We start from the raw sequence: 15,910 nt of genomic DNA on the forward strand, positions 1-15,910 counted from the left end.
CGAATCGATTTGTAGCGTCAAGTCTTTTTTTGATAGGCAGTTGTACGAACTGTGTAAATATATCGGTTAAATTAAAAAAACGTAAAAAGGAGATCAGTTCAGTGCTTTAAGTCATTCAACACAACATTTTGTTGTAAAAGTTTGCATCGAAACAGGCTAAGGTGTCAATGATTAACGGATGTACGGAAAGTGCTATCTTTTTCATCTTTTTTTCAACTTTTATTGTTATAGCGTTATTAGTAAAATGCCGCTAATCACTTGGCCTTAGAGTCTGTGACGTTACGTTTTCACAATCTTTATGACGTCTTCAGTCGTAAACAACATTTCACATGCAATGCAAGTTATATCTGATCAGCTTGGCGCTGAAAGTTAGTATTCGCTAATGTTTGTAAGTATTTCAAGTTAACAGTAACAATAGCTAAGATTAGAAAACTAAAATCGTGCTTTGCAGTGCAAGTACAAAGACTATCAAACGGGTGAGTGCAATGGAGTAGTACGGAATCCTTAGGGTAGACCCCTTCGCGTGCCCGTAGGAAGTCTTGGGTCCTCTAAGAAGGACGAATATTTATTGAATGTTTCAAGTACGTACATCGAGGAATTACCTGGTGGGGGGGGGCTTAAAATGTGTCTTTAAATGCAAACTATACTCGGCGTCACATAAATAATATACTGTTAAAATTTGAATCAAAATATTTTCTACGACTTTATTGACACCTACCGTCGTTTAAATTGTCTTAAATGACTTGCTCATTCGTTTAGCCAAACGGCTTCTCCCTAAACAAGTCGCTTATTAGCCTAACTCATGTGTAACAAATCCTTACGGGAAAATCCCATACAAATATCCGCCATGTTGGTTTCTACGGGACGATTTGTTTACAAACGAAGTTCGTAAGTTCCCGTCGAACTCCAGTGACAATCGGCTGCTTGATCAACTTCTCGGTATTGTACGTTGTTCCCGTAAAATAAATCCGAGATATCCGAAATGACGCCGAAATGCATTCTGGGTTCTTCGGTTTTTGGACAAACCATTTAAACGTAAACAACATCTAGCAACCCGATCAGTGTAAACATGGCCGACTTTTTACAATGTAAATATTGGCACCGAGAATTAAAATCTGACCGGAATTTAACGATTCAATGTTTAGGGAGAAGCCGTTTGGCTAAACGAATGAGCAAGTCATTTAAGACAATTTAAACGACGGTAGGTGTCAATAAAGTCGTAGAAAATATTTTGATTCAAATTTTAACAGTATGTTATTTATGTGACGCCGAGTATAAAAGGACTTAAGCCATTTTTCCCTGGATTCTGACCACAAGTAGGGCCAATTTCAGAAAGTGTCCACGTCCGGAATGGGATTCTTTAGGGAAAAAAACTTGTATTGGTCCCAAAAATGAAAAATTGTAAAACAATTTAGGTAGATAATAAGTACAAAAATTTGCAACAAAAATCGTTGAAAATGCATTTACTATATTTTTGGTCGAAATAGAACTCTTTGGGTCTGGAATTTTCATTTTTTTATAAGCACAAGATGGTTGGTAATGTGCTTTTAGGTAAAAAGGAAGTTGTTTGCTAAAATATGAAACACTACAACAGTTAACGTTATGTAGCTTATTATGACCTTGTTGTTATGTAGTGTCTGTAGCTTATAAGTGATTTACAGTCGTACTCTGCATTAGTATAAAGGCAAAGGTTTTTGGTTCGAGTCTGACCTGGGAATATGTTTATGCTTTGAACGCAGAAAGAAATAGATATAAAATATTTATCATTTGGATGTTTTCGAATATATTTTATACTGTCAAGTTGTCAACTTCGTACATATGCATTGACGTACTTACGTACATAAAAATGTACCCAAAAATAGGAAAGGAAAAAAAGTAAAAAAAAAAACGTAAAAAGAATATAATTCATTTCCCGAGAAGTGTTTTCAACTTTTCGATTTTCTAAATAAATCTTGTTTACCACATTAAACCTTTTTCATACTTTAACCTATAGTTAGCACACAAAAAAATTTCATAAGCCACTATATTTACACTGATATTTATTTGAAAAAAGATATAATAAGCTAGTAAAACATCTAAGAAGAAGTAAGTTGAATTTCACATCCATTCTCCTTAAATAAGTACAGTTTAAAAAAAAACCAAATAGAAGTAAAAATGTTTGTACTATAAAGATAAACAACCTAATTATTTTATTACAAATCCTATGAGAGAGTTTACTCATTACTTTCATGTATCGAAACTAATGGGACTATGCATGAAATGACACCTGCATTCCAAAGCTCGACACATAGGAGCACTTACTTTTTCTTTCTGTATGATGTAGCTTGCAATGTTGTGTTTGGTTAAATGGTTTGTTTATGGTAGCAGTTACAAAGTTGATAATCTAATTTTGACATAGTCACATGTATTGATTTTATATTTTATGTCGTGGGAGGGATGAATCTTGCATAGTACAATTCTCTCAGAATCTCGTTTTTGATCTTGAACTTTATGAATTAAGCTTATTATTCGGGACATTGTGAGGAATACTAAAACATTGTATAACCTCTAGGAAATGAATAAATAACCTTCATGCCAATGTTCTCTTCCCGAATTAGTGAATACTTGGCGCTTGTACATGATTTTCATAATCACATGTTCAGCTGACAAAATGGTCCGTGCAATCGATGTCAACTTTGAGTGAAATCATTGCGAAATATTTGCGATTCTATCAATAATAAATACATGTACATAATGTATCGTTGAAATTATATGTTTATAAAATTTAAAATTTATCATTATTTATTTTCTGTTGTGATGTCAATGACATTATCGCAGAACAATCGACTTGCTGAATGTGTAGACAACATTTGCTAAGCCTGTATATAATCTCCTGGCAAAATACGGGAGTATGAAAAGCTTATTTATAGACTCTTTTATGGCAAGCCAAAGTGGACAAAAATCAATATTTTGTAATATTAGAAAATGAATTTCTAATATTACAAAATCATTTTTTTATATTAGAAAAGATTTTTTAATACTAGAAATTCATTTTGTAATATTAAAAATTCATTTTCTAATATTACAAATTCCTGATTTAGTAATATTATAAAATATCACACATTTGAATTTGTAATATTAGAAAATGAATTTGTAATATTGGAAAATGAATTTGTAATATTAGAAAATCAGTCACATTTTCCAATATTACAAAATGATTTTCTAATATTAAAAAAATCGCAACTGAACACGGCAAATCCATTTTCTAATATTAGAAAATCAATTTCTTATATCAAAAAAATAAAAAATTCAATTGAATTTTTAATATCAAAAAGTGTTTTGTGATATTAGAAATCTAATTTGTAATATTAGAAAATGAATTTGTGCTATTTAAAAAATCATTTTTTAATATTAGAAAACACTTATTTTCTAATATTACAAATTCCTGATTTAATAATATTATAAAATATCACACATTTTTTAATATTACAAATTGAATTTATAATATTAAAAAATGAATTTGTAATATTAGAAAATTAATTTGTAATATTAGAAAATCAGTCACATTTTTTAATACTACAAAATGATTTTCTAATATTAAAAAATCGTCATTGAATACGACAAATTCATTTTCTAATATTAGAAAATCAATTTTTAATATTCCAAAATAGTTTTTTTAATATTAGAAATTCAATTGAATTTTTAATATTAAAAAAATGATTTTTTTAATATTAAAAAGGTGTTTTATGATGTAAGAAATCTAATTTGTAATACTAGAAAATGAATTTATAATATTAAAAAATTATTTCTTTAATATTAGAAAATGCTCATTTTTGTACACTTTGGCTTGCCATACTCTTTGGCATAGTAAGGGTTAAAAGTTCGTGTTGTTACATGTATATTCCAGGTGTTTCCAATCAGCAAAATATATCTTCGATTCGTGACGTATTTAAATGCCTAATTATTTCATTTACTTGTTAGTTCGTTTCAGTGAACACAATACCGGGAAAGTTGGCCCAAGCCCTTTCAGATTGAAAAAAATATCTCTGTAGTAAATTATTTTTACAAATTAATTTCGAACATTTTGTGATACGTGGCAGTACTCTTTCATTAGATTTATCGGAAAAGATTCGTCTATCATTTCTATATTGTATGATCATATCATAGCAATTTAAAATTACGGAAATAAGTTTTCTAATAACAGAAGCTTATATGCGAACCTTTAAATGTGAGAGGAATAATCAGGATTTAAAAAAAAAGAATATTCCATACTTAAAGTAAAATGATTAATAGTACCCCGGGAACAGAACGTCAGTTATACTAACTGAAATACATGTCCTGATTGTCCAGGACTCATGACGGATGTTGACTTGTTCCGACATGTCGATCCTTATGAGTGCTATCGTTCCAGAAATTTTCAACTTCACCAAACTATGATCATAAGAACGAACAATTGAACATTGATTATGACGTGTCATTTAGCAGCCTTATTAATTTGTAATGTAACGTTTCTTCCAGCAGTCGACCGGGTGCAAAGTAAAAGGACCAATATACGGATAACTGGACAATTTGACAACAAAACAATCTTTAGATAAAACATTGACAGCAGTTGTTGGATAAAAAGATGGACTTGATTCGATTTTTTTGGGCTATCCTTGTTGTTTATGGTGGAGTAGAACCTGTCAACACACAAGTGATTACGTCACAGTTGTATACTGACTTATTCGTAACCAACGATTATAACTCGAACTTGTTACCGATCTGTGAAAATGGTAAAAATGTGACTGTCAGATTGAACATAGCCTTGCGACAAGTTATGGCTGTAGTAAGTTGTTGTAGTATGGTTAAGGCACATTATAAGTCACGAGATAATTGTTAGTAATTCAAAGGAGCATTACCAATATTTGATAACAAGCAATGGGACCGATTTCATAAAATTATCAAACCAGTTTTATTGCTTGAAATCATAGATTTTATGAAAATCTCAATTTGAAATATTTTATGAAGCCCAGTTCTGAATTGCACTTTTTCTTTTAACGAGAGATATACGTTCAATTTTATGAAAACAGGAAGTAACGAGAGCCTAGTACAGAATATTTCATTGCATGTAGGTATGAATAAGCGTTGTACGCGGTCACATCATGAATTTCATCAAAGAACTTCAACCTCATGAACAAAAATAAAACAAACAAAAAAACAAAAAAAAAACAACAAAAAAAAACACGTGAACGCAGTCAAATGAAAATTAATGTAAACATGTCACGATCTTCTCAATGATTTTTTTAGCGTAGCCGTTAATCATCTTGGCGATATTAATTCATTCTCAATTGGCATAGAACACAATCCAGTGGCAACAACCAGACAAAGAAAGTTGACACACACAACAATAACACAAAATACCAAAAATGCCACGCACTTAGAAACAAAAGTAAATGAGCAACCCGGATTTCACTAAAAAGTGGGACATTGAACCAGGTGCAACGGTAGGGTCTGCGTCCACAACGGTGAGTGCGACTTCAGTTTCTTACCATAATGAATGTTTTCAGTTTTACAGTGTTAGGAAGAAAGGGAAGACTGATTATCAGACAAATCCAATAAATCAATAAATATAGAATAGGAATTTAAAAAATGCATTGCGCGTATATCCGCTAGTATAGAAAGGCAGTCACCACTTTAATGCACTCGTAGGATTTATTTTCACCTTCACTGCCGAAAACTCCTAATTTGGTCACATGACAAACAAGAATAACCGTGATTTCCGTTCATACATTAGGTCACGTTACCGGCAGAATTTTGTTCTTTTTCTTTGACATTTCTGCTTTGCTACTACAAAATAAAAAAAAGTGCTATACTTTAAATGCAAGTGATGAATCAGTGTAGATTTTGTTCCGGAATCAAGATGCAAAGTTGACATTTTTAAGTTTGCATGCCCAACGAGAACCCCCGTGATTATCAGCTGTTTACAAGGTCATAATACAAAAATTTTTCAGCAGCATCAGGAATGTCAACTTTGTGTCATCTCTACCATAATAACTAGCTTGACTGGCATATCATGTTTTAAGATTTACAGTGTATATTATTATAATGCGATAATTACAAATTTTCAAGGACGAGAAGGAGCAAGTTGTAACAGTTAATTTATGGTTCAGAATGGTGAGTTATTATTTTATAACAAAACAGTTAAATTATATTATTTCTTTTGAAGTCTGTATCACGTCAATTTGATTTATTATGAAAAAAAAATACTTCAGTGTTCTGTATCTAAATATCGTAGTATAAAATTACGTGATAATTTCAAAACTAGTGAAAATTTAACTGCTATAAACCAGTCTAATATATTGCAAGGATCAGCAAAGTTCGCTTAAGGCCGATACATGGATAAATAAATACCACAGGGAATGAGAGGCTATGGTTACATTATATATATTCGAAGAGTCTGATAGTAAAATTAATTTGTTTTTAAAAGTGCAATTACAATGTTATGAAATAAATCAAACTGTTTCATACGAAAGCCTATATCAGCTATTCTTTTTTTTTATTTTTTAGCTCACCTGGCCGAAGGCCAAGTGAGCTATTGCCATCATTTGGCGTCCGTTGTCATCTGTCGTCTTCAACAATTTTTCAAAACTCTACTCCTCTGACACTACTGGACCAATTAGAACCGGACTTGGTATGAATGTTCCTTGGGTTATTCTGCATAGATGGTAATATGTTAAGCCATGTTAGAGTTATTGCCCTTTTCCGACATTTTTTTGTTGTTTTTGTACTGTTATTTCTTTCAAAATTCTTCTCTGAAATTACTGGACCAATTTTAACCAAACTTGCTATGAATGTTCCTTAGGGAATTGTGCATAGAATTGGTGTGGGGATTTTTGATCCGTGGAAATATATGACCGCTGTTACTAAAAATGACGCATAGGGGTCAGATAGAAGTTTTTCTCATATAACTATCTCATTAACCGTTAGGTTTAACTGAATTCTTACAAGGTAAAAGTGGTCAGCATGATAATATCTATCTGTGGGTTCCATTTTTTTTTGTGTTAACCATGTTAGAGTTATTGCCCCTTTTCGATGTTTCATTTTCTCGCCATTTTCAATGTTATTTCAAAAATCTTCTGCTCTGACACTACAAAACCAAATAAACTAAACTAGGTATGAGTGTTCCTTAGGGTATTCTGCATCGAGCTGAAGCGGGAATTTTTATCCGTCGAAAAGTATGGCCCATGTTACTGAAAATAGAACATAGCGGTCAGACAAAAGTTTTTCGCATATATCTTCAAAATCTTGAGATTAAGCAAAATATTTGACCAGGTTAATGTGCTCAGCATGATGAGATCTATCTAAATTTTCGTGTAAATCAGCCAAGTTGGATTTTTTCCCTTTGTCAACGTTTTTTTTTCGCTGTTTTAATTGTTATTTCCTCTACAAACTCCTTCTTTGACACTACTGGACATTGGTATGATTGATTCTTAGGTTTAAGCGTTAGAAAATTGTATCCAAGAAGAAATATGGCTGCTTTTACAAAAATAGACAGTTGTTTATCGAACCAGGTGAGCGATTCAGGCTTTTCAGAGCCTATAGTTTAGAAAACACAAAGTTGAAAATTCAAAACGATAAGTTGAATATTCAAGATAACAACTTGAAATTTCAAGATAATAAGTTGAAAATTCAAGATTACAAATTTTGAGATAAGAGCGAAGCATGATACGACAACAGCAAGTTGAACCATGTACGCTGGGGACCAATGTCGATACCTTTCATTGCCTTGGACACATGCAGAAATGGTGGACAGACTTTGATTTTAAGTCTTTCATTATCTTCTACCACTGTACTTTTGTTCTGTGTGCGTGTGTTTCTATTGTTTTCTATTCCCTGTATTTCATCTCCTGTTTACTCTTGTCTGATGGTGTCTGTGGATACTGGATATAATTTGTTCTATTAAATTTCCTCCCCCTGTTGTTTATCTTTGGGGGTCTTTGTATACTGCTTCCATGATGAAAGAAGAAATTTCCATTTATGAAAATAAATGCTTTCAAGCTATTTTTTTTCTTGCATTTTCAAGCTTGAAGCCTCAATAGTCTCAGTGAAACACCTTGGGAAATGATGAAAATCAAAACTCCAGTTTTATCATATTCTGGTCCAAAAAGGGGACCGATCACTTTACTTGAAGGAATGGCCTCAGTTCTTTCATACAAAAATACTTTGATCCTGTATTTGTAGGGAAAAATGCAGAGGAGCAGGCTAGATCGAGACAGAAACCAGATGTAAAGCTCATCTGGTTTCGAATATCTCAAGGGTCAGGTGAAGGTGTAGCCATACACTTCAGGGGCCAAAACTTTAATGCCAGTTATTTGATTTGAATGAAATGTAACAGGCGTATAGAACTGATCATGCTAACCATTGATTATTTATGTGCGATAGTTTTTAAGATATAATGCTTCAAAATACTGAAAATGATAAAAGCATGTAAAAGCAGGCATATCATGGGCATTTTCTATGATATTAAGAAATCTGATTTCAGTGAAGTTTAATATAAACTAAGATATATCATCGTATTCCAGCTGATCATCTAATTTACTTTCTTAAATTTTAAACTTACTATCTTGATTTTTCAACCTGCTATTTTAAATTTTCAACATGCTATCTTGAATTTTCAAGTGAATATCTTGAATTTTCAACCTACTGTCTTGAAATTTAAAGTTGTTACCATAATTTTCAACTTATTTTAATAATAAGTTGAAAATTCAAGATAACAACTTTTAAATTTCAAGGTAGTAAGTTGAAAATTCAAGATATTAGCTGTACATGTTTCTATTTTAAACAAGAATTGGATATTTTTTTTTGCAAAATAACTAATTTTAGTATTTATAGTTTTGATGAATAAAACTCGGATTATACGTGGAATATTTATTTATACATTGATTTTCAACAACTTTTACTTTTTGGCTAAATTTGAACAGAAGTATAGAAATAAATATGTAATTTGAAAGCATCTATGACAGTCTTTAACAATAGATACGTATAAACGTACACGTTCACAATGTATGATAACATTCGAATATCTGCTTGAATGAATTTAAGTCCAACGAATATTAAATAATCAACACTGTACACAATGTCGATATTGAAAACAAGCTATTTTGTTTTGTTTTGTGTCACAACTATATGTATACAGATATACTAAAGAAAGTACTAAGAGGTTCATGTGCAATTCTTGGTTCATTAATTTCTTTATTCAAATAACTGTACTTTTGTACATTCCTTTTGTACCCCAGAGGTGGAATGATTGTCGTTTAAAATGGAACGTTTCAAACCATGATGATATCACTTATGTCAATGTTCCTTATGATGCAATTTGGGTACCAGACATTACTTCGTATGACAGGTAAATACAAAAGAAATCATATTATATAGATGACGGTGCTCCCTGTGTAATAAACTATGAAAAGTCACGTGCGAATAAATTCTGAAAATCACAACGGTGTACTTTTGTTATTTGAAAATCATAAAATTCTTAGAAAATTCAATTTACGTTGGTTATTTTCTTTAAATAACAACCTCCACATTTTCCACCAAGATAATGTTTTCATTTGTTGTGCATAATAATATTAAGTAAATGCAAAACTTATCAAACGAGCATTGGTGGGAGGATGTGGTGGCATCAATATTTAACAACAACGGACCAAAGAAAGGAGAGCAGTTTATCATTTTTTAAATAAACTACAACTACAAAAGCCCATTTTCGTGAAATAATTTCTTCATTCTAGTTTTGTAATTAAACTCAAGTTGTAAAACAATAGTTTGTCTATCGGAAGTTCAAATACACTCATATTTAACAGTTGGGAGACGTTTCATATTTGGGCCAATTTAGGCTTATATCCCTCACCTCATTATTTGAAAATAGTAAATATTTTTAAAAGAAAAGTCTAAATAATAATGTGAATAGTGATTTTGGTATGCGAATAACCAAAATAAAACCACTCGTGCACTGAAAATATTCTGGGCGATTGTTAAATTTTGGCGTTCTCAGACACTCGTGATCAAATTTTTGTAATTCACCCTTTTTGTTATTAACTCAAACTAACTGCTGTTTTTAGAAAGAAAAAGAAAAAAATCCACAAAGTACACAGAGACTTCATACACTCACAGTGTATATGTAAAGCGTGCATCACGTCGAACTGTTTGTTTAAAACCATATCAATGACACGTTGTGGTACATGTGTATGCAATGGTCAAGACTAGATACCCGAAGTTGTTAGAAGATTATCCTTATTGTAGTATTTACAATAAGGTTTCGAATGATTTATATCAAAAGAACTAGCTTTTATTGCGAAAAAGCAGTTAACGATACATTTACATGACATCACAAGGAATTTCCCGTATTGTATTCATTCTTTCAATGTTGAATCGCAGATGATATAACACTTTCTACCAAAACGGAAAACAATCTGCATTTTAAATATTTTCTTCAAAGTCAAAAGTTAATTATACACATAATACGTTCGTATCTTTATAAATATTTGCTTTATATATATGCTTTGTTAGAATATTAATTTTAGCTCTCCCCTGGAGAGAATGCAAAAAAAAATCAGATCCCACCATATCACCTATCAAATTGTAGGATCAGCTTGCATATTTCTTTCTTTTAGAACTCATTATTATGTATACCTTCTGTTAGCCTGTATGTAACGCATTGATCTATTCTCTTTTTGACTATATTTTATTTAAACACCCTTGAAAAATGTTATATAAACATGTGATATCACATATCTGGGTTTCATGAAAAGTCTGAAATTGAGATATTCTCGAGTCCATGAGTTTTTCCTCAGATCTTCAATTTAAAGTGATTTAACTGGTCGAAAGTTAAATTTAGGAAACATATGAAGCAAAATCTCAATTTGAGATTTTTTATAAAACCGGACCCTAATATGCCTAATGATGGAAATTACGGAATTCCACGAAATACTGTCTATCTCTGATAGGACATTACGCAACATAATTTGCCTCAATAGTAGCACATCGATTTTAGGATATACTATCACGTGATTCCGTAACCTGCAGTCAAAATGTAATGTTTCTAATGATGGTAATACTAGTAATTATTAATACTTAGTATGAATACATATATATTGAATGAACAATTACACTTAAATTTTGATAGTGCTGCCGACGAAGTCATGATGCCAGGCAGGGAGGACTATAAAGCTACCATAAGATATGATGGCTCTGTGTCTTATAATTTTCCAACAGTTCTAAAAAGTATCTGTCGGATCGACGTGACCTACTTTCCATTTGATACCCAGGTGTGCAAAATGACTTTCGGATCGTGGTCTCATCATGGTTTTGAACTTGATTTGTTAACTATTGGTGGAGCAAAAACAGGTAAATAGGAAATTTACGTGGAAAACTTTAAGTTACCAATCGATTAGCGTAAAACTTGCACAATTATAACTGATCTTTGCTGTGTCTTATTACATTAATTAAAACGTACTTCTTGCATCGTTTTTTTAAAATAAAATATAATTTTAAATACATTTTTGATTTTTCAATAATTTAAAGTTTTATCGAAGTGATGTTTCTATGTTGTTTCATGTCTTAAGTTTACCTTTTTTACGTGTCTTTTTCTATGTAAAAAGCATTTTGTTTTAGTTCTATCATTTTATGACGAGATCTCATTTTTAGTGTTTTCAGATTGTCAAATGCTCTTGCCGTGATATGGCCCTGGTAGCCGAATCGGTATTAAAACAACAATCAATCAATCAATCATTAAAACGTACCTCAACAAATGTTTCATTAATATTTCCTGGTTTTAAAATAGCCAGGGTATTCCCTATTCGAATATGGTTACTGAGGAGATCTATAAAATAACCATGTAAAATGTGCATTATATAGATAAATGTTTTGCTTGTAGGAGATTTGGCTTCATACATAGAACATAATGAGTGGGCGGTCGCTGCTTTTCCTGCAATTCGTAACGTGTTTTATTATAACTGTTGTGCTGAACCATATCCAGATGTTACTTTTCATTTGACATTAAAAAGGAAAGCACGGTTCTATGTTTTCACCGTTTTGTTCCCCTGTATTTTGACTAGTTCTGTTTCTGCCCTTGGATTTGTATTACCACCAGCATCTGGTGAGAAGGTTTCATTGGGCGTGACAGTACTCCTGTCTTTAGCTGTGTTTCTAATGATGGTGTCTGAACAACTTCCTGCTTCTGCTGATACATTCCCATACATAGGTGAGCCTGTGCCACTCTTTTCAAGTACCTCTTCTGTGATTTTCAAACGTGAAGTAGCGTTCTTTTAATTGAAAGAAAGAAAACAAACAAACAAAACAAGGGGATTGTATAGAGTACATGTAAAACTGCATTTTAAATAAGCATGCATGATACAATACGAACTAAAAACTAAATGTCGTATTTGAATCGAAATTTAAACAAATTATTGTCATGAGTTTTTGGTCAAATGTTCGAACAAAATTGTGGGGAAAAAAATACCTGTTCGAAACGCTGATATAACTCAAAATTTTATGCATACATTGTCTTTGCCCCATTGATAAGACTTTTAGTCCAAATTATAATTTTTACACGGTGCATTGTATTCAAACTATCTCCCCTCTAAAATATCTCTGGTAAAAATAATATTATTGCCGAAGCTGCACTGATATTTCAATTAAAGTTATGATGTATAGAGGTCATTGCTATTGTATGCCTTTTTATTTTTCCAGGAATGTATTTTGCATTTTCGATGGGATTGGTTGCTCTGTCCTGCTTCTTAACAGTGTTGGTATTGAACATCTATTTCCACGGGAACAACGGACAAAAGGTTCCACTTTGGGTTAAACATGTCGTTTTAGACAAACTGGGTTATTTGGTTCGCAGTCATAAAAACCCTGAAAGATTTTATCGTTCTAATGCATTCACAAATAAAGTCTTGCCTGAAAACAACTTTGGGGTAAGTAAAACTTAGTTAATTGTTTATAGAAATTTTCTAAGAATTCAATCTTTATAAATCTGTTAACAAAATACTGTATAACAATTTAACTGAGCTTTAACGATGAAAAGTAACAATGCACTTCGTTATCGACGAAGTCATAAATTTGAAGCAAATGGACTTATTCTGAAGTTTGGTTGCCTTCTCTAGTAAATATAATGACGCTCTACATTAAATATCTTTCCCTTTTTTTTCTAGGAACCAGGTAACGGTATTATTCCCAAAGGGGAATCAGAAGAGGATGATGACAAAAATAATTTGAACAAGTCGACGAATGACTTCTCATCTCAAAGTAGTGACCCAATATTTGGGTTAATGAGGGAACAGTCGACCGTCCTAAATAAGTTAGAGAAAAATACTGATAGGGAAATAGACAAAAAGGCCAATTTGGCCGAATGGCATGAAGTAGCATTCATCATGGACAGGGTTTTTCTTTTCTTCTATATTTTTATATTACTTCTCACTTTTACTGTATTCATGGCAGAAATGACAAGTTACTGAAAATTGTCTTAAATTGAAGCATTATTAGTTACTACATTTGAACCTTTGGGTTCGCGCTTACTGTTATTATAATCAACACAAGATTTGAAACTCCAATAAACTGTAACAACATCAATACAGATATGTTCACTAACAGATTCTAGAACAACTCTATTAACAGTTACATGATTATTAATAATTATATCTACTCACACAGCACTAAAAAATGCATTGATTAAACTATACGACGGATCCTTATGGACCGGTCAATATTTATTGGGGATTGGGACCGGTCCAATATGACGCACACTTTTCCCCTTACACACTGATAGGATTTCACGTTTTTTTTTTCATTTTCAACAGTGTTAGGATAGCAACCTTGTTTTTTATTACACATATATCAATGAAAAACTGTTTTTCAAAACTTTTAATTTAAAAACCTTAATTTATTTTACAACCAATAATACCGTATTGTACCCATGCTGTAAACCATGTATTTATTTAGATATGACACACATTTTTTATTGCACAACTAACATAATGAACATTTTTTTTTACAATTTAGAAGACAGGACAAATCTATACTGCATATTGAATTCTATTTTTGTATTTGAATTCGAATTCAATACACAAAGTGAACGTTAGCAATGACACGAAAATGCGTTCGTTTAATGGTAATTACAATTCAAATCGAATGCCGGTTATGTGTGAACGAGGCATTACATCGAAGTTCAAGAATAATGCAGATTGTCTAGCTTATACCATGATTATTGCAGTAGATTTCATACTAAATTGATCTTTAAAAAAATAACAGACGGTATAGTTTCGCGTTTACCCTTTGACCTTAAAGACGCTCTTCCATGGAAACGCAAGTCACGTCACAATTCTGTTTCCCGATTGGCCAAATACAGATAACTTAGTTGCGTTCGAAACAAAAATGTATCAATAATTAAAATCGCGTGCCATGTGTTATTTCCTGAATAAAATGTAGAAAGTTATAAGTAAAAAGAACAATTTTTTCTGCGTCGACTATCTTAAAGATAGCACTTGTTTAAATTAACAGACGGACGGTTCAAAAATATCTGTATACACTTCATGCATGAATGAATTAGAAATCCAAATAGACCCTTTTGTGCTAACGTTGGGGTAGTCGATGAGGATGCGTAGAGCATGCTCAGTATACACTTCCGCGAGGAAAATTCTTTTGTTCTACCCAAGCTCTACCTCGCGGAAGTGTATATTGAGCATGCTCACCAACTTACCACGAAAGGGTCTATTATGCGAAATTAAAAACCCAAGTAGGAAATAGACTTTGGACAACCAAAGAATTACATACAGAAACAAACTTATAAAAACATACGAAGCTTAACATCAAAGGATGGACTGAATCAAAAATGCACTCTAAAGATCATCAATGCGTCTATGTCACGGTCCACACAAAACATAGAAACATAGATTATTCCCGATCAGACGAACACATATTGCGAGAAAAAAAACTCGTGCTAAATAGAGTTATTTCCAGTTGTATTATATCGACGTAATTGTTATGAACATCAAACATAATCCGATGTGTAGCGAGTACGGAAATGTATATCCTTGAAACATATTCTTTTGATTTCCACTTGAATCTTGTTTCCCTTCATTACTCTATCCTATATAACGACACCTTGATGAGTTAGATATATTGTTAGTAGAAAATTCATTAAATCACAAATTTTATAGGCAAATAAGTTAACGTGATGCCTTTCAGTCAGACAAATAGGAAACTTGTAATATAACTGATTTTACAAAAAAGAGGAAAAAATACGATATAACAAAACCAAGGTTAGAAAATAATAGCAGTGATAAGACCTATCTATACTGCTACCACACTCTCCAAAGAAGAGATTGTGGAAAACCATAAATATGTGTTATCCTCTTTTGGTCTCTCTATCAAGGACGATGATTGTGATTTACCGTCTATGTACTGGATTCCTAAACTCCACAAGAATCCATACAAACAACGTTCCATAGCTGGATCTGCAAAATGTACCACCAAGCCGCTTTCAAAACTTTTAACTTCTACACTCACAACTGTCAAAGAGGGTCTGTAGTCGTACCACAACACTTGTTACTCCCGTAGTGGTATTAATTCAATGTGGATCCTGAAAAATTCGAAAGATCTTTTGGAGACAATCAGTTCAAGACTATTATCTGAATATAATAGCATTAAAACTTATGATTTTTCAATACTGTATACTTCTATTTCCCATACTCAGTTAAACTCCCGACTTAAAAACATTATACATCGTTGTTTTTTCCAAAAAGATGGTACACCTAGATACAAATATATAGTTCTTGGTAGAGATTCCTCATACTTTGTAAGAAATAATTTCAAATCATCTTACAAATATACAGAGGAAGATGCTTACAAAATGCTGGAATTTTTAATCGACAACATATTTGTCCAGTGTGGTGGA

The 15,910-nt window shown here is 32.0% G+C and overlaps 1 protein-coding gene across 2 annotated transcripts; it reads left to right on the forward strand.

The window, feature by feature from the left end:
- Nucleotides 1-290: 290 nt before the first annotated feature.
- LOC148622079 (neuronal acetylcholine receptor subunit alpha-9-like) lies at nt 291-13,587 on the forward strand. 2 transcript variants are annotated; one of them, XM_088571599.1, is made up of 8 exons: nt 291-388; nt 4,498-4,804; nt 6,088-6,132; nt 9,255-9,364; nt 11,141-11,361; nt 11,891-12,217; nt 12,706-12,932; nt 13,170-13,587. In XM_088571599.1, exons 2-8 carry the CDS (start codon nt 4,604-4,606, stop codon nt 13,470-13,472), a joined length of 1,434 nt encoding a protein of 477 aa, XP_088427725.1. In that variant the 5' UTR covers nt 291-388; nt 4,498-4,603; the 3' UTR covers nt 13,473-13,587. The 2 variants fall into 2 exon arrangements, with proteins under 2 accessions (XP_088427725.1, XP_088427726.1); XM_088571600.1 differs by having other exon boundaries at nt 301-368.
- Nucleotides 13,588-15,910: the final 2,323 nt, after the last annotated feature.

Source organism: Perna viridis, chromosome 3, assembly GCF_037379345.1.
Source record: "Perna viridis isolate PV_CMFRI_1.1 ecotype Kerala chromosome 3, ASM3737934v1, whole genome shotgun sequence".
In the NCBI taxonomy this organism is placed as follows: domain Eukaryota; kingdom Metazoa; phylum Mollusca; class Bivalvia; order Mytilida; family Mytilidae; genus Perna; species Perna viridis.